Source organism: Rhodamnia argentea, chromosome 1 (genome assembly GCF_020921035.1).
Source record: "Rhodamnia argentea isolate NSW1041297 chromosome 1, ASM2092103v1, whole genome shotgun sequence".
Lineage (NCBI taxonomy): Eukaryota > Viridiplantae > Streptophyta > Magnoliopsida > Myrtales > Myrtaceae > Rhodamnia > Rhodamnia argentea.
The window spans coordinates 9,854,462-9,879,229 of record NC_063150.1 but is presented as its reverse complement, the minus strand read 5'-3'; the positions used below and the strand labels follow the sequence as shown (position 1 = coordinate 9,879,229).

General features: G+C 41.3%; 2 protein-coding genes across 8 annotated transcripts; both read left to right on the top strand.

Moving 5' to 3' along the window:
- Positions 1-4,185: 4,185 nt before the first annotated feature.
- On the top strand, positions 4,186-8,656 carry LOC115740191. Of its 7 annotated transcripts, none has more exons than XM_048274931.1 (11): positions 4,186-4,304; positions 5,068-5,142; positions 5,624-5,725; positions 5,842-5,958; positions 6,156-6,689; positions 6,773-7,137; positions 7,221-7,320; positions 7,430-7,489; positions 7,724-7,807; positions 7,910-8,026; positions 8,175-8,656. In XM_048274931.1, exons 2-11 carry the CDS (start codon positions 5,083-5,085, stop codon positions 8,472-8,474), a joined length of 1,839 nt encoding a protein of 612 aa, XP_048130888.1. In that variant the 5' UTR covers positions 4,186-4,304; positions 5,068-5,082; the 3' UTR covers positions 8,475-8,656. The 7 variants fall into 7 exon arrangements, with proteins under 7 accessions (XP_048130888.1, XP_030529502.1, XP_048130878.1 ...); XM_030673642.2 differs by having other exon boundaries at positions 4,187-4,304; positions 5,621-5,725; XM_048274921.1 differs by lacking the exon at positions 4,186-4,304 and adding an exon at positions 4,337-4,444.
- Positions 8,657-20,399: 11,743 nt separating this feature from the next.
- Positions 20,400-24,520, top strand: LOC115740193 (estradiol 17-beta-dehydrogenase 1). The gene is made up of 5 exons (XM_030673649.2): positions 20,400-20,852; positions 21,131-21,390; positions 21,523-21,616; positions 21,754-21,865; positions 24,262-24,520. The coding sequence occupies exons 1-5, from the start codon at positions 20,717-20,719 to the stop codon at positions 24,500-24,502; spliced, it is 843 nt and encodes a 280-aa protein (XP_030529509.1). The 5' UTR covers positions 20,400-20,716; the 3' UTR covers positions 24,503-24,520.
- Positions 24,521-24,768: the final 248 nt, after the last annotated feature.

The following is a 24,768-nucleotide window of genomic DNA, read 5'->3' as shown; positions in this document are numbered from 1 at the left end:
CCCTCTTTCGCGCGAACACCGTTACTACTCCTGTTACTTCTCTCTCCAACACCACGGGCTGGATCCCAACGCGTGCAAAGGCCCACCCGCACGTGTAAAGAGAGAGATAGAGAGAGTGCCCTTCCCCATGGATGGCCACATGTTCGATTAAACTCCGATGAAAGAGTGGTATTCTTTCTTGCCTGGAAGCTCAAATCTAAGCCTGGGTCATGCACGGCCTGGAGGGAGAACGCATTTACTCCACACTTCAATCACACAACACTCACGATGTCTCTTTCTCTCGCTCCTTGTGCACTCTCAGCCACTGAATCAAGTCCATCTCCACCGGCGCTGCACATCCGCCGCCCGGAGTCCTTTGCATGGCCGCTTCGTCCCTTGCCGAGCGCCACCACCCTCCATGAAAAAGGAAGCAAAAAGTCCACACAAAGATGAATAAATAAAACAAGGGAAAAGGGGGTCGAGATAGTGCTGACAACGGGGGAATCGGGGAGAAGCAAAACGCCAGAACGACGGCAGCGGGAGGGCGGGCGGGCTGCAGCGGCGAGCGGTCGGGGGTGACGGCAGAGAAGTGTGGGAGGTGTCAATATGGGTTGGGTCGGATGCGGTTCAGGTGTGGGTCGAGTCGAGTATAGATCATTGAATTTTTATTCCATGAATATGGATCAATATGGGTCCAATCATATTCAATCCGACCCACTATTTTAACACCTCTAATGCACATTGGCTCAATGGATTCAAATAGCAAAAGATGAAAAGTTTTAGGATTCAATTGACAAAAAAAAAAAATTTAAGACTGAACCGATAAAAGTGTAATAAACTTAGGATTCTTTTGCACAATTTGTCCATGAACTCCAGGACTCTTAAGCTAGTAGTTATCGAAAGGGGAAGCAACAGTCCAGCCACAAAGAAGATTTGATATCGTGCAACCGCGTAATTTCATCCACGTAATTGCAACTGTTCACATTATTTTTTCTTGTAAAGTGGTAAGTACTATATCGGGTCCCTATCATAGAGTTGCCGGGCAAGTCACGTATTGCGGATTGCGTGGTGCGTACGAAGTTATGTAAGCCAATTAACAAATGACCGTAACTCGATTGAGCACGTTTTGAGGTTTCCTGTCCCATCTGGTGGACCCAAAACGCATCGGATTCAATTAGCTATTCGCTTGAGATTTCTTATTTTTCCTATCAAGGGTTTGGTCATTGATTCGATCTTGATCTTTGATTACTCGCTTTCAAGTGTGTCTATCAAGATTTGATTAGCACAGTGCTTCATCCTACCCATGTCCCAACTCTAGGTGCCTACTCCTCTTGCAGAAACGAGAACATTCTCTAATGGGTCTAAAATAACTTCTAAAGAACATAATTGCCCCTTGTCAAAACAATTTTGATAAAAGAATGACTACTGATTATATATTTGCAAATAATTTGTTGGTAACTGTTCAGTGCCTGTTATGAGATTACAATTTTTTTCTTATAGTTTGCAAATTGCAACTTTGTATTTACTTACCAACTCGGGAGTCTCCCATCTCTCACGTTCAGAGAACTTGTTGACGGGACACCAAGCTCGAGACACTTGGCTTGAAAAGCTCTAATAGCTTACACTCGCGGGTTTTCCATCTCTCTACTGTCAACGAGAAATTTTAGAAGGGGGGTTAATGATAGTAAATCTGGGACTCAAGTAAAAGATTGTGAATTTTCATGAGACAACAAAATTGAGAGTAAAATTGGGATTGAGCCTAAAGTTGGGAGTTTTTTACGGAACAAAAAAAAATTAGGGTAGAATTGAGAATCAACCTAAATTTTTGGGATGTGAAAAAATATACCCAACTAAGCACTGGCCTTTGCTAATATTACTGAGAAGCAACAATTGCTCAGCTTTTTTAATTTGGCTTTCGAGTTCACTTTGTGGCACCTTTTTCAGCCCTTTCTCTTACTATTAATTTTCTGCTTTTTAGGATATGGTGCCCTCTAATCACATAAAGCGACAAATGGTGGACCGACCATAACATGAGATTGTCACAATATAATATCAGAAATGAATGTCACGATACCAATTTACAATGTTTATATATTTAATGATGACATTGAGCGAAATCTCTTTTAGGTTACGTGGTAAATAGTTGGAGAGGGCATTGTCCAGATTGCCTGAATCATTCTCATTATCATCCCAATACAAAATGAATGCTCTTTTCATCCATCATTAATTAGCACGTTCCGCTTGCTTACTTCAAAAGTCATTATAGAGTTGGCCCGTTTTGACAATTGAAAATGCTAAAGAACACCTTAAAAACATTTGTTAAAAAATCATTAATTATGCTCTGAGAATATCGTCAAAACTTTATTTGAAACATATCATCTTTCTTAAAATAAAATTTCCGGTCCTTTTCAATTTTCAAGAAATGTCAATATTATCATTACTTATTTTAATACCAAAATTTTTCGTCGACTCACTTAAGTGTCAAATTAAAGAAAAAAACGATCACTCAAATGCCTACGTAGAGAGATTTCGGCCAAACTGATTACGTATCATTTATTATTAATTTTTTAATATTACGTGGCAATTTTTTAAGAAGAAATAGTCCACATGGAGTCCACGTGGCAAAAATTTTCAAAAATTCAGTCCATGTGCTTTTTTTTAAAAAAATAAATAAAGCTAAAAAAAAAGGTTTGTGCTTAATGCAGTGAGGACTTGCACAACCCCCATCGCAGTTGCCCCACCATTAACGGCAATGGCCAGCAAGGATGGGCGATGCCCAGCGACCCCCACCGATCGTGGGCGAGGTCTTGCTAGGGTTAGTAGGGCCTCGCCATCGCCGGGCAAGGTCAAGCTACGCCATGGTTGGGCGAGGCCGACCTCGCCCGGCGACGGCCAAGCCTAGCCCTTGCCGGGGTCCGCGAGGCTCAACCTCGCCTAGATCTACGAGTTCGAGCCCTTGTTTGCGATGGGCGGGGATCGCCAATGCCAGCGATGGTGGGGCAGCGGTAGGGAGGATTGTGTAGCTGTAGCCCTTGCAATTTTTTTTAATTTTTTGGTTACTTTTTTAACTTATTTTTTAATTTTTTTTAACTTTTAGCTTTTTTGTTGCCGACTGGGATGGTCCAACGAGTCAAGTAGGATTAGGTTATTAATAAAAAAAAAATGCCATGTAAAATTTGCGGCAAAGCTCATCGGAATTGGCACGATTATTAAGGAAAAATTGATACTTAAGTAATCCAAAAAATAATTTGGTATCCAAGTTAGCATCATACATAAACTTTAACACTTCTGATGTGTTCCTACCCTTGTTTTAATAACGTGAGGTGATGATCATGGAGTATTCCTTAAGAAGATCCCGATTACTAAGTCGGAGCAAAATAGCCAGATATTTTTCGATATGCGCCCTAGCTAGGCACTTGCATTAAAAGCCCCGCGTACCTACATTTTGTTTCTGGTTACCAGAAATGCCTGACAAATTCATCCTCAACTTTGGACTAACTCAGGAAAATTCCTTCCACTTCAATCATTCAAGGGAGAAGTAACTACAGGAAAATGACATCTCATTAATGAAATGCTGCAGCCCACATTGATTAATTAGTCAATTTAAACCATCCTGACAGAAGGAAACCAACAACTGTATCTCCATTGAATACTGCTAGCTTATCTTCCCATTGGAATAGGCAGATCATCAGACCCCCCTTTATTTTATTAGGACTAGACAAGGTCGTTTTCTTGATCTTTAAGTAGGGCATAATATGATAAGGAGTTCTAATGCCGCCGGGGCTGTGGAGCAGGTCGGTCGTGAAAAGTGGTGGCGGGGTGTGGGGATCAGGACGAGGCCATGAAGGAGGGGCGCTCGTCGGACGTCGGACCGGGAGGTGGGTGTGTTAGCATAAGGCATGTGGTATTGAGGAAAGAGTTGCTGTGTCTGCTGTATTTTTATATGGAGCCTCTTTCGCTTAATAAGGATGCATTTGGCCTTTACTAAACCTGCCCCCTTTCTTTGATTAAAACATCTGCAATCTTTTGGGTTACCCCATTATTTTCAATTTTTTGAATTGCAATGGAAGGATGAAGTGCAGAGAGAGGAAGAGCTTTTGGAAAGTGATGATATAAAAGGAAGGGCTCACGTTTCTTCATGATGAGGGAGCGCATGTTGTCCCTCACTCTGATTTCTCTCTCTCTCTCTCTCTCATATCTTAAAGTGAACCACACAGACCAGACAACTTCCATTGCCAGATCACTCGCACTCTCTCTCTCTGTAAAGGGGCATGGTGGAGCTGATGAGATGAAACTGAAGAAGCTTTCAACACAGAAGAGCAAGAGTATGTGATTCAGTGTTCTTGGCCTCTGTCTCTGTCTCTCTCTCTCTCGATTGTCATCTTCTTTTCTCGTTTAACTAAATTCTATGGTCTACGCTCTCGAATATAATATTACTGATATGGTGATAAGAGACAGCAAACAAGTAGTACTCTCTCTCTCTTTTTTAAGTTTAAATAAGTTTAAAATTGGAGCTGAAGGTTCATATTATAACTGGCTCTGTTCTTGGTTCTTGTTGCTGCTACTGTTGTTGCCCATCTGTTACGCTTTTCTTGGTCGACGCTCTCTCTCTCTCTCCCTCTCCCACCTCCTTAAACCTCGAAACCTCGTCGTTTTCTCCACCTATGGTTCTTCATCTCCCACTCTGTCTCTGTGGGGTGTTTGTTGTTTAGTGTTTCGCTGCGACCGAGGAGTACAGTATATGCAGAAGCAGAGCAGGCGCATTTTTTCGCTCTCTCTCTCTCTAGACTAGAGTCTCTCTGATGCTCACCGCTTTCAATTTTCCCGCTCTGCAAAAGGGTCTGTGAAATGAATTGCTAAACATTGCATTGAACCCCTCTCTCTCTCTCTCTCTCTCTCTCTCTCTCTGCGTGCAAATTTCTGCAGGAGTCGGTTGGTTTCAGCTTTATCTGCGCCATCTTTGTGAATACAGCCATTTTCTGCCTATATTTTTATCGATAATTCATCATTCTATCCTCGTTTTAGTTAAGAGGGACTGATATTGAAGTGCTTGCAATGTTTGTTTGTTTTTTTTTTTTTTTGCTCCAGGAAAGTGAAGAGAAGATGAACTCTAGAGTTCGAACTGCCCCTCAAACCACGAAATCTCCTCCAAATCCAGATAAAGTAAGTTCTTTCCTTTCTACCCCTTTTACTTCATCTGCAGAACATAACCAATTTAACATCACAGCTTCTCGCTGAAAATCAGAATTCATGGTGTGAATTTCTTCCCAGTGGGTAATACTTAATTGATTGAGATTGAATGAATCAACGTCGAATTCAATTTGAGGTCACCATCTCTGTTCCCACAATAATTGATGTTCTCTCTTTTCTTTCCTTTTCTTTTTTGCTTTTGCTTTTTTCCTTTTTCCCCCCTTGTGTTTGTCGATGTCTGAGTGTCCTTTAGATTTTCTTTGGATGTGTTATCATCTAATTCTGGACCGAAAAGGCTGTCGCTTTTGATAGGAATCTTAACTGGGTTCTTCCCCACTATTCTCAAGAAAAGAATATAGCTTCTCTTCTTTGATCGTCTTTCTGCTTCACTTTGAACTTATGTATTTAGTTTGGGTTCTGATCTTCTGGTTTCGCTTTCATTATGCCAAAGAAGGGAAGAATGCAGACTCCAGGAAGCAAAGTGATGGGAGCTGAGAAGCCCGGGACCAATAGGCGACGCTTAAACAGAGAGAAGAAATTGGCATTACTTCAAGATGTATGAAAGCCATCAATTCTTGAACATTTCCGTCCTTTTTATTGGGTAATTTTGAGCTTGTAACTCCGGGTAGTTCCGGTATCTTTGAACTGGAATTTGCTGTTGGGAATTTGCAGGTTGATAAGCTAAAGAAGAAGCTCAGACATGAAGAGAATGTTCACAGAGCATTAGAGAGAGCCTTCACTAGGCCTCTTGGTGCTCTTCCTCGTCTTCCTCCTTATCTCCCTCCTTATGTTAGTATATTTATCATTTCATTCCTTTGATTAGCTCTCTCTTTCTCTATAAAGGAGATGGAAAGACGCAGATGAAGTTGATCTCAATATACTTTGCTCAAATTCTATCTGTTTTTGTTTCTGTTTGTGTTTGTTTGTGTTGACACTGGTAATTATGCAAATTGAGTCACTGATAAAGCAAGTGCTTTCTTTTCTAGACATTGGAACTTCTTGCTGAAGTAGCTGTCTTGGAAGAGGAGATTGTTCGGCTAGAAGAGCAGGTGGTGAATTTCAGACAGGGTCTGTACCAAGAAGCTGTTTACATTTCATCCAAGAGGAATGCCGAGGTTTCGAGTGACGCCTCTGACGAATTGCCGGCGAGAAGGGCTAAGCACGAGCGGTCAAAGTCGATGTCGCAGAGCGACTTCAGCTCTCTAGCAGCTGTTCCCGGGCGTCAACCAGTGCTCGTCAGGAGCACATCTAGCAGAAAGCTCTTGTTTTCCGAGTCTTCACATGATCGGACCGGGAATAGTTCCAGCGGGGTGGTGAATGGGAAACTAGCGCAGAAGAAGTTCGGCCCTCCTCTGCCGATTTTGGAAGATGTCCGAGGAAAGGAGAATTGCTTGCACGTGAATTCTTTGAAGGACAAAGTGTCGCCCGAGAAGAAAACTTCGAAGAATTCCACACCAATCAAGAAAAGTCCAATTAAGCACGAACAGGCAGAGAAGATGCTAGAATCTTCAAAACCACAGGTATGATTTGTAAGTTTTCATCTTTCTTCGGGCTCATATTTTCAAGAACTTAGCCATACTGATTATGGGTTATAATCCTACAGCAAGAGAGCAGATTTCTAGATCAGGAGAAAGCACAGCAAAATTTCTTTAGCTCTTCGCAAGATGGAGCAGCCCAAGTGGATGAATCGCCAAACAAGATATCAGAGGACATTGTTAGGTGCTTGTCTAGCATCTTTGTAAGGATGAGCACATCCAAAACAAAAGCTTTTGGATCGTCGAATTCGCCATCTCAATTGACAAACTTCGAAGGGAGAAATGGAGAACTGGCGTACGGGGATCCTTACGAAATATGTCCAGAATTCGGGAAGAGGGACGTTGGTCCTTATAGACATCTCTGCGCGGTTGATGCTTATTTAGTTGATGTTAATCGGAAAACAAATGCTCTGTTTCTGATCCAAAGGCTGAAGTAAGTTATTCCTCTTCCTGGTTCTCACTCGACATGCAGGCAGCCGGGTCGTTGACCTGACTTTGTCGATTAATTGATTTCAGGTTTCTTCTTGGGAAGCTTGCGTCTGTCAACTTAGACAGGCTCACTCATCAGCAGAAGTTGGCATTCTGGATAAACACTTACAATTCTTGTATGATGAATGTGAGTCTTTTCCTTATTGTGGCGTTCCTAAGTCCGCACACTTGCTCGATTTCATGAAGCAATTTTGAGTACTTTGCTCAAAAGGGTACTGATATGATCAATGGTGCAGGCATTTTTAGAGTATGGAATACCAGAGACTCCTGAAACAGTAGTTGCACTTATGCAACAGGTGAGATTCATAATCTGTATCGCATCGCGATGCGCTAGTACTTGATCTACTTTCATTCACTGTCATAGAAGTCACTGCGTACATAACACAACCTGTGTGCATTTCCAAGATCTTCAGATTTTGATTGGCAATGTAAAATCATCTTTGGAGATATTAAGGTGATGAGGAAGTATGTTGGTGCAACTTAGTTTATTGGACTAAATTAGCAACTTTTTGTTCTGTGTTCCACTTCAGGCGACGATCGATGTTGGGGGTCAGTTGATGAATGCGATAACCATTGAGCATTTTATCTTGAGGCTGCCTTACCACTTAAAATTCGTGAGTGCAATCGTGAACCTTTCCTTCGTAGATTGTCTCAAGAGGTTTGTTTGTGAATCTGTAAAAATTCCTCGAATCTGACTAGGATTATTGTTTATTCAGACATGTCCGAAAGCTTCGAAGAACGAGGATGTGAAAGCACGCCGCTCATTCGGGTTGGAGTGGTCCGAGCCATTGGTTACATTCGCTCTCTCCTGCGGAAGCTGGTCATCGCCCGCAGTAAGTTCAACTGCATTATCAACAGATCTCTCCCCTTATATGCATGTCCAATCAATTTGGTTTGAGTTTGTCGAGCTTCTTAGTTTCAATCCTGAGTATCAATTAGAACTAGATACATATAAATGTCGGGTACTTTGTTGTGAGTCAGGTGCGTGTCTATACCGCGTGTCATGTCGAGGACGAACTGGAAGCGGCGAAGAGGGACTATCTCCAAGCGTCGGTGGGCATATCGAGAACCAACAAGCTGATAATCCCAAAGCTCCTGGACTGGTATCTGCTCGACTTCGCAAAGGACATGGAGTCGCTGCTGGACTGGGTGTGCCTGCAGCTACCGGACGAGCTCCGCCGAGAAGCCGTCCGGTGCCTCGAGAAGAAGGGAGAGCCGCTGTCGCAGAGGGTGCAAGTGACGCCGTACGAGTTCAGCTTCAGGTTGCTGTTGCAGCAGTGAATGGAGTCCGGTTGATTGATTCATTCAAAGTCCTGCACCTTATACATGTCCATCCTCTTGTCCTCTATACATATGTCCCTTTTGGTTATGATTGGGGGTCCGTTTCGTCACAATAAGATGTATTGTACCTTCGACGGAATGAAGATAGAAACAACGTTCGGAGGCAGCTTCCATTATGCTCTCATTAACGTTGTCCTCCTCAGCTAAATCTGCTTCGTCCCGCCGGCATTAACCTCGAAGAACAAAATCGCCAGACTTGATATGAGACGAGTCAATCTAGGGATGTCACATCAAGTGATGTGACATTAGGGCCGCACGACGCCGATCGAATGTAAGCTCGCTGGAGCCGTTGCTTGTGAGATCTGAGTTTCGCCGGTCAAAATAGTAAAAGAATTAGCGAAAATATGATTTTGCTACAATGACATTCTTATGACATTACTAACTCTTTTCGATTTGAGTATCTAATTATAAGATTAGATCTCTTGCTACTGAAAAACCTTACAATCAAACGGAACCGTCCTTTTTCCGACCTGCCGATCAAGTTGCCCTTCGTTCTCAGCAAAACTACTTAAACTAGTGTCTTTTCTACGGCAAACGAGTCTCGTTACTCAGATCGGTTCGGGGGAGAGCAATTATTTTTCGTTGCTCCGGCTAGGCAGATTGACCGATGCTGGTTAACAGTTTTAACGAAGGGGGGTCAGGGGATGAGCCGGCGTTTCTTCGAATCAAATGAACTTGCCCAGCCGCCGCCGCTCGAGATGTCGAAGAATTTGCTTTGGAACCGGCGTGCGTACGTTGTCCTCATGCATATGTCGCCTAGGTTGTGGCCGATTATACTCGGCCCTCGGGTCATTGGCGTTGTTGATGACAAACGAGGAAGTCACCAAATCAAAAACGGATTAACAGCTAATCACGTCTTATCATTTTGACTTCCCACGACGGTGGGGTCGTCTGATATTTCTCGTCCGGTTAGAGCATGTATGTCTTCGCTCGCACGTCTTTTGCTCCGCGCCGTTACATTTACAAGTTGACAAGGCTTCGATGCCGTCGGGCACCACGCGACATCTACCAGAGATTAGAGGCTGAGGATCGTGGACCCTCACCGGCCGTTGGAGCGGGGGAGGGCACCACCTCCATCTGCCAGCAAGGGTTGCGAGACCCTCACCCCCGATCTAGCAAGGGTTAAATGAACTCCTCGCACCACCTGAAGAGTGTCGTGGCTCGGCACGCGGTGATTCTTTGGTATTTACTAGGGGTGAGCAAAAAGAACCGAACCGGATTAGGAACCGACTGAAACGATGAGCACCAGTTTGGTTCCCAGTTCCAAGTGTAGAACCACCCACTCGGACCACTTGGACCGGATCGGGTTTGAAAACCCTAATTATTAATTAGAGATTAGAGTACCACCGCCACGGTCTCGGTTCCTCTTCGCTTTCTCTCAGACCCTAATTCTCTCATGCAGACATCTCTCTCTCTCTCTCTCTCTCTCTCTCTCTCTCTCGTAGGTAGGAATAGAGCCAACTTAAAAATGAACGAGCCTGAAAAGTGAACTGGTTTAAGATCGGCTCGGTCGAACGACTGGCTACCGTCATACTTCGCCTGCCCTCTAGCTACGATCATACTACCCTTCCCCAGCCGTAGCAACTGTCTTGCGACACAATGCAGATAGACCTAATTGTGGGCCTGATGGCCCGTGGGTCTGCCCAGATCTAATTAGAGCCACATGGGCCCAGAAACATTTTGGGCGAGCTCGGGTAAGGCCATTTTAATGAGAGACCCGATCTATGGTAGTTGGGACTGGGCCAACCCGAAAATTTACATAGATGGTGAATGACTTTATTCTTAGGTTCTGTTGCTCTCGTAAAAACCAACTTTCAAGAAAATATTTTTCGATATTTTTTTTTATGAAAAATGAACATTTCTTTTGTAGAAAAAATAGCTTCAAAAATGGGAAAAAAAATTTCACTCTTGGAGAAAAGAAAAACATTTTCCCTCATTCTCTTTTTTTTTAATTATCTTTTTATTTTCTTTATATGTTTCTTTTTTATTACTTATATTTTTAAATGGAAATTCATTTTTTTAATTTTTTTATTTTTCCCTTCTTTTTCGGTTGGTCGCTGACCACGGTGACGGCCAACAACCGGCCGTAGGCGAGCAAGGTTGGCGAGGCCGGGCTTGAGCTCGTCGGCCTGTGGTGAGGCTTGGCCTCTCATGCGGCCGATTGCCGCAACTAGCTGAAGAAGAAGGGAAAAGGAAAAGAAAAAAGGAAATTTTAAAATAAAAATTTGGAATTTGGAATTGCTACAAAAATAAAATTAAATTAAATTAAATAAAAAATAGAAATAATTAAAAAGAGTGGACAGAAGAAAATCAAAACCGATTTTTCGTACTAATATATGTATATACAAAATTCAATTGTTCATAATTTTAACTTTTAATTTTTTTCTTTTTTTTTCTCTATCAACTTCGGCGCGGGGGGGTGGCTAACTCTCGTCGGTCACTAGGCTAGGGCCGCAAAGCCCTCGCCAATCGTGAGAGAGGGTCTCGGCGCTTGCCCAAACCTGGTGAGGGCCGTGACTCTCGCCCACCGCAGGCGAGAGCTTTAAGACCCTTATGAGATAGGGGCGAGGGCATCACAAGGCCGTGACCCTCGCCCGTAATAGGTAAGGATTGGCCAACCCTCGCCTGTGACCGGCAAGGGTTGGCCGGCACCCTCATCGGCCTTGGCAGAAACAAAGGAAAATAAATAAAGAAACAAAAGGAAGAAAAAATAAAAATTTTCTAAAGAAACCGTAAAAATTATGAACGTAAGCATTGGTCGTGCCACCTAGGACGTTCGTCATCTACATAAGCGATTTCTTGCTAAAATTTGCCAAAACTTAATAGGCAAAGTGTCAAAAGGTTTAAGGGTGGGTTTGGTTCAACTTTGCAAATTGGCGTTAGAGGAGTGCAAATACATTTAGCCTAAGGGGCTTTGAAAAAAATGCAAATATCGTTTGGTAAAAAGTACTTTGAAAGGCAATTTTGGGCTAACTATTGTTTGGCAAAAAAAAATTACAAATTAGCTTTTGTACAATTTTTTTAAATAAATTATAATTAAAATAAAAAAAGGAAAATCAAGCCAAGGGCAAAGGCTGGTGGCTGCAGGCGAGCCAAATCCGGCATCGATAGTCATCAAGCGAGGTTGCCCGGGGTCGGACGACCCCCGGCGATGGTTGCCTGGGTCGGGCTACCTTAGGGTGCTATCACCCGGGTTGCATAGCCCAAGCGATAGCTAGGCGATGGCGGCTTGGGATCAAGTGACCCCCTGCTAGGGTTGCTTGGGTCGCGCATCCCTTGACGGCCGTCGGGGGTTGCACAACCCCTAGATGCTTCGATAGCTTGGGGTTTCATTTTCTTTTTTAAAAAATTTATTTTTTAATAAAAAAGAGGGACAAAATTGGAATTTGAAAGAAAAAGTAATGATAGTTTTGGAAGAAAAAAATCGGCATTCCCAATGCGGCCAACTTTTATCCCAAATCTCATTGAAATGGATGTCAAACGCCTTGCATTTTTCCCAATGTGCTTTGAGGCTCTAATGTGCTTTGGAAAAACTGAACTGAACCCACCCTCAGACTTAATTGGCCAAAGTATAATATATTTAGGATTTTTTTTTTTACAATTTTTCCCTTTTATATGATACAATCACTTATGGATAAAGGTGAATATTCAGATGCAAGTTTTTAAACCAGGACAAAGGCCAATACAGCGACCTATTGCATTTTTGTTTTCAATGTCGACTCCCTTTTCATTTTCGTAGATTCTACACTTGTGGTCCTTCGAGGAAAAAAGTTTATTATGAGAATCTCAATCGCCATCGCGGCCTTAAATTGATCGTATGAAACATGGGTCCTCCAATTCATTGATGAGAAAAGATCGCGTGGGGTCCTGAGAAAATCTTCCTGCCCCAGTGAATTAATTTTCTTCTAATAAGTAATTACTATGTCAAATTTAGTGACCCGCCTGACAAATTTACAGCTGAAAATTGCCGACTAATTGGACCCAAAAAAAAAAAAATGTAGGATTGGGACGACTCGGGATTACTTCATCGACCCACTTCGACACAATTCCGACAAAGGCGTACCACTACAAAATGATGGAAATTGTCCGATCAATTTTAAACCTATAATATCGATGTTAATTAAATTCTAAACTTTTTAATTTTGATAATTTAGTATTAAGCCTTATCGTGGAATTTCAATATAGTTGCCAATTTTCCCTTCCCCATAATAACCATATTGAAATCTCGCGTAAAGGCTTAAGAATGAATTAGCAAAATTGAAAATTTTAATATTGATTTGAACTAGAAATATTTTGATTTTCCAATTTTTAATTAAACATAATACGAGAAAAGCATTGTGAAATCTTCATTAGTTGTTTAGCAAGTGTCAATGGGATACTCGTTAATAAAATCATTGCCATATATAAAAGAAGGCCAAATAACTTCTCATGTACAAGCGACGTACTATCAAAAACAAAACAGGGTTATGTGTGTACAGATAAGGCTTAATGCAAGAAGCTTGTGAGAAGTTTTACAAGGGGATAAATTTGTCCGGAGCTTTAAAGGGTCATGTTCACATATAAAATTTTCGCCCCGGATAATTGAAAAAAGAAAATTTAAGTTTATTGTACGGCGGCCATTTTAGTTCTCAATTTTTAGTTTAATCAATTCAGTCCTAAATATTTTGATGATTTGACAGTGTATTCCTTCCGGTAAAATTTGGGCAACAATCGCGATGAGGACATCGGTCTTCTACGCCGCACACCGGCAGACGATGTTGATGTGAATAATTTTGTTACATTTTTAAAAACATATGAAATTTTACAATTATTTTTTTATTTTTCCTTTATAATTCTTTTCCAATTGTGGGCCAACACCCTTGGCAGCTGCGGGGAAGGGTCGCAGCCCTTGACCCTCGCCAGCAAGGACTCTGGACGATGGCAACCTAGAGTTGGGAAAAAAGGGAGAAAATTAAATAAAAAATTCAAAATAACAAAAAAAATATTGCAAAAATTGTCCCAGGTAGCACCAATCGGACCTCGTCGGAATGGCAGCACCCAAGTCAGCGTTTTAAGGCTAAAATTGGTGGATGACTATATTGGGAAATCGTTAAAAGATTTAAGTATAAATTGATCAAATTAAAATGTTTAAAAATGAATTAACCCCCGTACAATAGGTTTATGAATTTTTTGGATAATTTTCGTTTTCACTCCTAAATGTCTCTTTTCGCTTCTTGTAGAAATTAGGGATTGAGTTCAATTAGTTGGAATTCGACTTTTGATTAAAGGTGCGTTTGTTTGAGTGAAAGTGTTTTCCAAACTTTTACCCGTTTGGTTAGTCGAAAATGATTGGTCAACGTAAAATACTTTCTAGTTAACAAAAACATCCATGCATCAAATTAGAAAAATAAATTCTTAAATCTAAGGAGGTGAAAAATCTTTCCAAAACTAGTAATCTCAAAAGTTTTTTTTTATTATAAATTTTTAGTATTTTTTATTTTCCTTTTTATTTTTTTATTTTACTTTTTTTTTTCTTTTGCCATCTTCCTTAGCTGGTCGCCGAGCCTCGGCGATAGCCGGGAACCAGCACGAGCCGAGGTCTAGCTCCGACAAGGCTCGACCTTGTGTGACCGATCGCAGGCCGTCGTCGAGGCCCGACGATTAGGGAAGTAAGAAGGTAAAAGAATAAGATAAAGGTAAATAAAATAAATATAAAGTAAAAATAATAAAATTAAAAACTCGATGTTTTTGTTTGCTTGACATTGAAATCATTTTCCAAACACTAGAAAACATTTTCTGTTAAATATCATCAAACAAAAGAAAACTAACCATTTTCCTAATAAAATAATTTTCTGAAAAATATTTTCCTTTATCATAAAGTTTTCCCTCAAACAAACGCACTCTAAAAAGTTATTGTGTGTAATTGAAGATTGGTAAACACTGAAAGTATTTATACAAATACTTTGAGTGTGGTTATAATTTCATTTGTGTTGATTGATTTATAGTGAAATCTCATGCTGCTCTCCTCACGTAGTGTGCCACACCAATTGAATCACGTTAATTTTGTGTTCGCTATGTTTCCAAGTTTGCTTTTGTCATTGTGTCCCATTCCATTTTTATTTATTTTTTGGCAACACTTAGGATACGAGAGGACGATTTTAGAGGAAAAATAAGAGGGAGTCGTAACAAAAAAAGAGAGGAGAACTTGGAGAGAGAGAGAGAGAGAGAGAGAGAGAGAGAGAAGCAACCCCCTCTCAGAAACCGGCTCGTATGACGAAAGAAAATAATAAGATTTAGGAACTAGGGTTTACAGTTAAAACGAAGGGCAAAACATTGTTTTTCCTTCTCTGTACATGTCTAGCTCAACAAGAGGGTATATGGATGTTGGTCAAGAGAAGTTTTGGTCCCCTCCCCACTCAAGAGTCAAGACAGCCCCATAAGCAACGATCTGGTATCAATGGAGGATGCCATCTCAGTTATGCTTCAATCATTGACACGCCCAGAAATAAATGGACTCGAATCTGCAATGCAGAAAATTGCACCGGCGAAAGCGAGAGGGGGATCCGAGTCCTTGTCGCCCCTGAAATCAGCCCTGCACAGCACCCGTTACACTTATCGCCCTCCAACTCACTCCACTGCCGACATAAATTCGAGCGAAGCAACGTGGCCCTCGCCAAGTTCAGTCGCGATGACAAAGAGCACTTCACCGGTCTCTTCCGTTCTCGTTCGGGTTTTGCGCAACGTGCCGAAAGAACATGGAAACAGATCCATTCGACTCGGTCCTCAACTAGGGAATATGAGTAGCTTCTGTCCAACTGTGATCGCAGATGCAGGCACAGTTCGTATCCTAGGACCTAGGAGCAATACAGATTCCATGGCGACTGTAAAAGGCCCACCTAGAGTATGAGAACCATAGCAAGACAACAATGTCAGTTTCTACAACGTTGACCAGATTTTCAAAGACGGGAGCATGAGGAACCAAAGATAGAGCTCTTGAGCCTGAGGAGACATGTGAGCTCATTAATGGCCACACCAAAACTCCAGCTGCATCCCATCCAAAGATCGAGCCAAGGCGGTGGGGCCAAGACAAGTTGAACGGAGAAGGGAGCTCATTAAAAGCTCGTCTTGTCGCCATCACTTCTTTTCTCGATCTCCTCGTCATGGTTTTCCTTCCCTACATGCTCCCAGGCTGATATTTTCCAAGGTTAGGGAGAATGTATTTTTCGGCCCTTTTTTCGGGGAATTTTATGATAATGACTATGCGTGCGTGTTACGTTTCAAGCCTTTATCCCTTTGCGTTCTTTCTCATATTCTTATGTGCGAGAGGATCACGAGATGGCATCTGTCGATTGCCTTTTTCTTTTTCTTCTTCTTTGTCGATTCAGATAATTATGCAACTTTATTTGGAGTTCCTCGTGGTCTGTAGACGTCCATCTGTTCGAGAACTTCTCGTTTTACTTCATTTTTCACGCAAGACTACAAATATCAGTCGTGGGGATTATCAGAACTAGAAGTGTAGTCATTCTTTTGGGCATAGGGAGCACCGTTTGGTATGAGATGAATATAGATTCATGTTATGAGCGAGCAGCAAAAATTCGGCACATTCACACAAAAGAGATTGTCAACAGAGAACTCAAACCCGAATCCATCAACATATCCAATTAGATCTATCTTATCTCAAAATCAATGAATTATAGATCAATTATAATATATTAACCGCTTAATGTTATGAAGTCTGTCATCACAATGCCTGCCGCCCGAAAACCGCATTGGTCACTAACCATTGGCTCTAATGTAATTTGTTAGGAGCACAAGCCGAAGTTTAGTACCTTCAACAGGTAGATAGACAAGAGGCAACCCAAGTCCGACTCTATCATCATATTCAATTGAACTCATTTTTACTCAAAAATTTATGCCATAATCTATTGATTTATAGATCAACTTGAATATATTAACTGTTTCACCGCATTAATTCTCCGATATAAACGTCTCCAACGCAATTCACACTGCCTCTCAACAATTCACTGACTTGGTCAAGTTTAGTGACATTTGATGCTTCACTCTCTGGTGGAACGGAGACTTGCCGATTCTTCTTCCATGTCCTTTTCAGGGGTCAATGACCCCGCCGAGAAGCAAACCGATCCCATAGCTGAGAGAATCCACAGCTACTGCAACCGGAACATGGGCCATCCCTAACTCAAGTAACGCACAAGCACCAAAAGGTGAGAGATGAGACAGGACTCGCTTTTGGTCCCCCCCAAGCTTCTTCCATGATTGAATCTTTTGGGAGGATTTTTAAGTTTCTATCTTATTCCTCTCCCCTGCCGCAAGAACCAGGCATGAGCCGAGCTGGAGTCCTTATCTTTGCTGTGTTCTTACCTGAGCAGAGGAATCCTACTTCCCAACCAGGTGGCTACATCTTTTGAGAATCTCTTTCGTTCTTTTGAGAAAGCGGGATTGTTTTCCTTTTCTTTACTTCTTCTCGCGTCTTCCCTTTTGGCATTCGCGGCCAAATCCGAGAGAGTTTATGTTGCGGTCCTTTAGTCAGTTAAATGGGAGGGTCGTTTACTTACCTTGATAAAGAAGGGACATGTTATCCTCCATCTCTGATCCGGAGAAACTTCTTCCAAACCAATCAAATTAACGGAGTATCACTAGACCCGCCAAACGGTAGGTCGGGGTCAAAAATAATCCGATAGTAAGTTAGATGGGAGCGTCGTTTACTTACCTTGATGAAGAAGGGACATGTTATCCTCTATCTCTGATTCGGAGAAACTTCTTCCAAACCATTCAAATTAACGGAGTATGACTAGACCCACCAAATGGGTAGGTCGGGTCAAAAATAGTCCGATCTAAAAAGATCCACTTAACATATTTTGATCCATGTACATGTAATGCAAATTCAGTAACATGTAGCCGACCCGACCTATAAGTTTAAAGCACTTTCATATGTAACTTAATCTAGGAAAATACATATCCAAATTGAGGTGATGGTGTAGAGCGAGTGGGCGCGAGAGCAAGTGTATACGAGAGAAAATGACAAAAAAAAAAATAGTCATAAAGGTCACAGAAGCAATCTAAGTAAGTTGTAAATCTGTTTCTATTCCATTTAATATTCATATTATGTATAAGCTTATTTATGATCCAATAGTTGAACATAACTAACTCATTTAACAATTCAGCTCATCATATATCGGTTAAGAAATGAATTTATGATCCATTCTAATAAGTCTAGGCATGACCACGAATATCATATGCATTTACAATTTTACGTAAATTTACACGTGGACGATGCACATGACTTGTAACTCACCGATCCGAGACATTGGTTCGAGAAGTCAATGGATCGGTGGAGGTTCGTGAGGTAAACTCCCTACGGCTTCACTGTAGCCGAGGTTCGCGAGCGATATGAACCAGTTTTGAAATGGGAAAGTTTCTGGCGTGATCTTATCAGCAGGAGAATGAGGTTGAGAAGGGAGGCAAGAAGACAGGGCGGTGCGCAGCAAGAGGGGTCTGGTGTAGGGCCGTGCGTATAATTGAGGGATGATCCCAATGATTGGAGACGCAAGTGGCACAGAGAGAGAGAGAGAGAAGGCGTGCAAAGGTCTCATTCCCCGTATGTCTTGGTTGTTTGGGAAGTCGGTATCGCCTTAAAAACAATGCTTTTCAGGTTCTCGCTGAGTGTCGGCCAGAGTCGCCGGCCCTTGGGCGGAGGAGGCCCTATGCCCATCTCCCACCCTCGCTGCCTGGTTTTTTTTTTTTTTTTTTTTAATTTTAGATAATTTTAATTTTATAAAGAAAATTTATGTTAAAATTGTATTTTGGACCAAAATCAAAAACCACGTTTTGACCTGATGGTTTTTTTAATATTTCTTTTTTTTTTCTTTCCCCCAGCCCGAATCCTCTCCATGACTAGTGTAGTGGAGGTGTTATTTTTGTTTTGAATAATTCAGTCTAACTATCTTTTTGAAGAAGATAGTTCATGGTGCTCGTTCGATATATATTGTCAAAGCCAACTCATGTTTTCGTTCTATTTTCATTACGAAGATGTATGGTCATCAAGTCTCGGCGACGGCCGATGACCGGCCCCAGGCACCGGTCGACGAAACTTAACCTCACCGGCAAGCTTGAGCTTGCCCGGTGAGGCTCAACCTCCCCAAGATCGAGTGAGGCCGAGCCTCATTGTATCCGGCAAGCCTGAGGACGAGTCTCACCGTGGCCCGACGATTGGCAAGGTAGAAGAAAAAAATAAAAGCAAAAAAATTATTAAAATCATTTTAAAAATCATTTTTTTTTCAACCGAGATGAAGTCAAGAGGTCGAAATCATTTTTCAAATGAGATCCAAAATATCAGAAAACATTTTCAATCACATGTCACGAAATAAAGGAAAATTAACCATTTTCTTGGAAAACGTTTATCGGAAAGCATTTTTCTTTAACATGAAGTTTTTCGTAAAACAAACGCATCCTAACATTAAATTGAATCTACAAGCACATCAATAATTCATATTCAACCCCAGATAACTTACAGAACATGAAACTGTCGTTTCTTATTGATTTTGTTTGCAAAATGACCCACGGAAGAATTACTCCGTAACATTGAACATCAATAAAAATCGAAACTGTAATTACAAAAGAATTCTCAAGAAAGAGAAAACAAAAAGAAAGGGAAAATAAGAAGAAAAGAAAATCAGGTCCCAGTGCATGGAGGCGGCAGCTGTCGAGTGGTGGCGCTGCCAAAAGGTCTTCACTTGGATGGATCCCACCGCTCAACTTCACCACGTATCGCATCATCATCATCATCATCATCATCACCATCTCCAACCAATCGTGTACCAATTTGAAGGGAAAATGGAAGTTCTGATAGGAATAATAATTGTCCATACCTGACAAGTCAATTTCTTGTATCACCAGATCTGCATGTTTGTTCATCACATGGTGGGCATCTCATCAGTACGAGATTTATCTTACTAAAAGTAGGTTATCTTACTTTTTCCTTCAAGTAGCCTTTTGAATTGTTAATTAAGTTGGTAATCCTATCTTTATATGTTAAAAAAAAAAAAGGAACTATGCACAATTGTCGCGTGTAAAAATAAAATCGAAATCCGAGAGATTAAGCGAGATCACTTTGTTACAAGAAAATCGAAAAGAAATTATTTTCGTAAATATACAATGAAAAGGAACTGTATAAATATTTATGGAAGAGAAAAAAGTTTCATTTAAGAAGGTTGCTGTAGGATAAAGATCAAAGTTTCAACGGTGAAAATTTGAGAATTAAAATGAGGGTTCACCCATTTATGGACACATTGTTTTTGTAAAATAAACAATTAAGGGAATTTGGAGAAAGGAAAAGATGGTTAGGATCTTTGCATTTGAAAAACCCAAGACAACTTTCAACTTCAAAATTTGGCTCTGAAAATTCCAATAATGTCCACAATTGATTAAAATAGATACTAAAAACAAAATATTTCAATTGAATAATGTCTTGATAATTCAATTTGTTTCCTTCACTAATCTAAATCTCATTCTCTTTTTGTTAGATTTTAATCATTTTTTGCACACGTTTAAGGTGTCCCATTTTTTGCTAGTATATAAAAAAATAAAGAGAAGAGGCAAGAGTTGATTAGAGGGAAGCAAAGCAAATACATAAGTGGAAAAAACCCCAAAACAACTTTCAACTTCTAGGCTTAGAAATTTCAGTAATGTCCATAAGTGATTAAAATAAATAGTAAAAGAGAAAAAAAAATTAATCATGGTACAAAGTTGTAATTATTTAAAATAAGCTAATGCAAATTCAAGACATTGAATTTCTTTTTGTTGGATTTCCATTTGTTTATTTTATTTTGCACACATATAAGCGGACCAATTTTTTGCTAGTAAAAATTGAAACCGAAAAGGCAAGAGTCGAAAAAGCAAAGCGAAGCGAAGACATAAGAGGGAGTCTAAGCTTAAGCTAGGCGAGAATGCCTCTCGAAGAGCAGGCAGCGATTCAGACATCGACGACCCGGATTCGCCCCTCTATCCTCGCTAGATTTTCTTCGCTCCCTCACGCAAATCTTCTCCTTCGTCTTCTTCATCTGTTCGATCGAATAAGCTCGAGGGAGGATCGATTTGGGTTTCTCTTGATTCTTTGACTTGGGTCGCTCTCTCTGCAACTCGATTTCGAGGAGGAGGAGGAGGAGGAGGAGGAGGAGGGAAGAAGGATGCGAAGCATGGTCAGCTCCAACGCCTCCAAGGGCATCGTCGCCATCGTCGGCGTTGGCCCTAAGCTCGGCCGCTCCGTCGCCCGCAAGTTCGCCCACGAGGGCTACACCGTCGCCATTCTCGCCCGCGACCTCGGTCTGTCTCTCTTTCTCTCTCTCTCTCTCTCTCTCAAACACACAAAATCTAAGCCAATCTCTTTATAATCTCCAAATCTTAAAAAACCCCTTTTACACAATTCCCTAAGAATCTGCCCTTCTTAGTTCTCTTAGTAAGAGAGAAATGATGGTCGGTCGCGCTAAAACTGCGGCGGGGCGTTTGCGACATCAACCCTCGCAAACGCCTTGTGTGTAGCTTTCGGTGGATAACGAAGAGCGGTGATCGAATTTTACGCGGGTTATGTCCGGGTTGCGCAGGCAGGTTGTCGAGGTTCGCGGACGAGATAGCGAGGGAAGAGAAGGCGCAGGTGTTCGCGATAAGGATAGACTGCTCGGACACGAGGAGCATCCGGGAGGCGTTCGAGGGCGTGCTGTCCCTCGGCTTCGTCGAGATCCTGGTGTACAACGCGTACCAGCCCGTGCCGTGGCTCCCCACTGCCTTCGCCGACCTCCGCCTCGACGCCTTCGAGAAGTCCCTCGCCGTCTCCGCCGTGGGCGCCTTCCACTGCGCTCAACAGGTAACAGCCTCCCCCACTCACATCACACTCCACATGAATTCCCAAACCCCTCACCCTCTCTCTCTCTCTCTGAACTCTGAACTCTTTTATGCATTATTCTAAGTAAATCACTTGTTTAATTAATGGGAAAAGGTCCTGCCGGGGATGGTGGAGAGAGGCAGAGGGACGATTCTCTTCACCGGCTGTTCAGCCTCTCTCAATGGCATTGCAGGCTTCTCTGAACTATGTAAATATGTCTTCTCGAAACGATTTCGGTTTCTTCCTCTCTCTCTTTTTCAATCATATTTCAAGGATTCATAATAATCAATGAACGTCCACAAAAAGAGGAGATGGAGTTGCTGAAATGTCTGTGAAATTCCACAGGCTGCGGGAAGTTCGCATTGAGGGCACTGTCACAGTGCCTGGCTAGAGAATTCCAGCCGCTTGGAGTGCACGTTGCTCATGTCATCCTCGACGGCGTCGTCGGCCCACCAAGGTTCCCCCCCCTTCTCTTTGACCCATTGACCGCTTAAATACCTTTTATTTTCTGCGAATATCGTCCGAATACCTCTAAGCAAAAATTCATATAAAAAACACCAAGTTGCCCTCCTTACAAACTCGCTTAACACATTATTTAGGGTTCGGGTGGTTTGGTTTCCGGTTGGTTTCGAGGTGTTTGAGGTAAGTGTGAGAATTTAAGATTCGGACGGTCATTTTTACAAAGAAAATGACATTTTCCCAAGTAGGGATACGCGAATAATGGATGCAAAAGGCGCGAAATGAATTTGAGGCATACTTGTAGAAACAGAAGTATGTAAGCGATGATCAGATTAAAAAAAAAATTTGTGGTATGCTCTTCGAAGTGATTTTTGTTATCTTTTTAGAGGGATGACTCATGGTCTATGTCTTTTTAGACCTTCTTTGGAGTATCTTGACAAGTACCCCTAGCAAGGTTCAATGCATGCCCAAGAAATTGACGTTCCTAGGAATCCTGGCAAGCGCCCAGAAAAATTCCAAAGCAGTGGTTAGTTTCAGTCTCGAATTTGTACTAATAAGTCCAATGGGGAGAGAAGTGTAAAAAAAAGCCATAAATTTATTGTATTGGTGTCAATTCAATTCTAAATATTTTTTTTTGTATCAATTTAGTCATAAAACTTTTGTATTAGTGTCAATTAAGTCATAAATAATTTGTATTTATGCCAATTGAGTCAATCCTATCAATTTTAGCTCGAAATTGCTAACGTAGATATCGGTTATTCTACGTAGCATGATTGGCGTTGACATAGATATTTTTTAACATTATTTTAATATTTTAAATAATATTTTAAAGCATTTTTTGATTTTTTTAAAAATATAATAAAAAATATGAAAATTAATATTAAAAATGTCAACGTCAACGCCGGTCGTACCACGTAAGACAATCGATGTCCACGTCGGCGATTTCCGGTCAAAATTAATTGAATTGACTCGATTGGTATAAATACAAAAGATTTAGGACTAATTAGTATCGATAAAAGGTTTATGATTGAATTAGCACAAATGTAAAGGTTTAGGACTGAATTGGCACAAATGCAGAGGTTTTAGGATTTAATTGACACAAAAAAAGGTTTAGGACTGAAATGATATAAATGCAATAAATTTAGGACTTTTTTGGCACTTTTCCCCGGACAACAAGAAGCCATCTATTTTCTCCCAAGTGAATCGTGATTGTGTAATCTTAAAGAAATGAAACTCTGACTTTGTAATTCGAGGGTAAAGTTAAACTCTTAAAAACCGTGATTCTCAAAGGGAGAATACCGTAATTCAAATGTGAAGAAACTCCTAGCATCCGAATCATAAATTCCTACATCTTTAAAACACTCTCCATATTCTGATTTGAATTTCTCATATCTTTTTTCGTAAGCTAAATCTTTATCACTTTCCAATTAACAGAAAGAAAAAAAAAAGAGGCCGGAAAATCTTCAAACATTTTGAGAATAATGATTGAGTTTTCGGGAATATTAAATCTACGTAGCTAAATATTCTTTGCGAACGCAACAATTAAACTTAATGATGCTCGATTTTATCTTCTTCTTCTTTTTTTACTATTCTTGAGAAACCGCCGTGTCAAACTTTAGCCGCCTTCATTTTGCTTAATTTGCTTTGGAAAATCTGCAATATTAATAAGTTACAATTGCAGAAAAGTTGTATAATATCTTGGGGGCACTTTTGTAGTTTCCTGAAGTGACGCCCTTTTTGTCCCGAGTCAAGGTTGGTTCCGGGGAGTGATATAAGCAAGCGTGGCCTTATTAGCGCCTCTTAAGTAACCGCGGGGGGGGCCCCACCAGTTTTTTTTTTGTCGCTTTCTGTTCACTTAAAAGATGACGTAGTTTTTGTCGTATTTTAACAGTATTCTCATAGCTGCTGAAGTTAATGGACGAGGTGTCCGTGGCATCTTTAAAAGAGAGAAAGGTGTAAGAACCATTTTTTTTTTTTTTTGAAGAATTTTACAACGACATATGACTACTCAACCCAACTGTTGTTACACATGAGTACTCAACCAACAATCGAGTTAACAAAAGCATAAAAAATGGTTTATTTTGGTAGAAAATAAGTTTGAATCAAAACCGCCAAGACGGTTCGACCGATGGTGAAAGGGTTATGTGTCTAGGTTTAATTCACGTCGCGAGCATGCGACTCGTGGTGCTTTACCTAGCCGTGTCCATATCTCGAGACATCTCTTGATGGATTGTATTTCTTAGTATGTTCAGAATGTATAGTGATGTTGGTGGCCTAATAAAATAAAATTCTCATTGGCCGAGAATGTTTGACATCACCAATATGGAAACAAACAATGAGAAGACAGTTGTGATTGATGATGGCGATGATAAGCAATGACCGGGGAAACTGCAGGGGACCATCGACGGCACAGAGAGCGTTGGTTGGGGAGCAACTACAGCAAACCTTCAGCGCAGGAGGAGATCATGGGTCTGGGGCCGGGTCCGGGACCGGGTCCACATCCGCATCTGCGTCCAACTCCACAGTGATGGACCCCGACGCGGTGGCTCAGACCTACTGGCACTTGCACGTTCAGGACCGAGCCGCTTGGACCCAGGAGATTGACCTCCGCTCTGCCAACCTCCGACTCTTCTAGTAGTAGTCCTTACTCAAAGAAAATTTACCCTGTTCATTCCGTGGTCCGAAAGGAGGAAACGAGTTCATCTGTCCTTGAATTATGAGAACAAAGGAAAGGAAGAGCTCGAAGAATATTTTTTTTTTTCAAAGAGGAAATGGGCCTCCGAGCCTCCTATTTGATTCTCTTTGGATCGAGTTGATTCGTAGATTGAGCCAGATAAATGAGCTCAATCGATGCCGCTGCTTTGATTGCTTTCGTTAGCCGGAATCTATGATGACTTTCGT

Bases quoted from the DNA above. Each gene is read 5' to 3' on its own strand.
- LOC115740191 (XM_030673641.2), top strand. From the start codon at position 4,388: ATGGTCTACGCTCTCGAATATAATATTACTGATATGGTGATAAGAGAC. The intron at 5,726-5,841 runs GTATGAAAGCCA...GGGAATTTGCAG, and splicing joins AATTGGCATTACTTCAAGAT to GTTGATAAGCTAAAGAAGAA. The intron at 7,490-7,723 runs GTGAGATTCATA...GTTCCACTTCAG, and splicing joins TAGTTGCACTTATGCAACAG to GCGACGATCGATGTTGGGGG.
- LOC115740193 (XM_030673649.2), top strand. From the start codon at position 20,717: ATGCGAAGCATGGTCAGCTCCAACGCCTCCAAGGGCATCGTCGCCATC. The intron at 20,853-21,130 runs GTCTGTCTCTCT...CGGGTTGCGCAG, and splicing joins CATTCTCGCCCGCGACCTCG to GCAGGTTGTCGAGGTTCGCG. The intron at 21,617-21,753 runs GTAAATATGTCT...GAAATTCCACAG, and splicing joins TGCAGGCTTCTCTGAACTAT to GCTGCGGGAAGTTCGCATTG.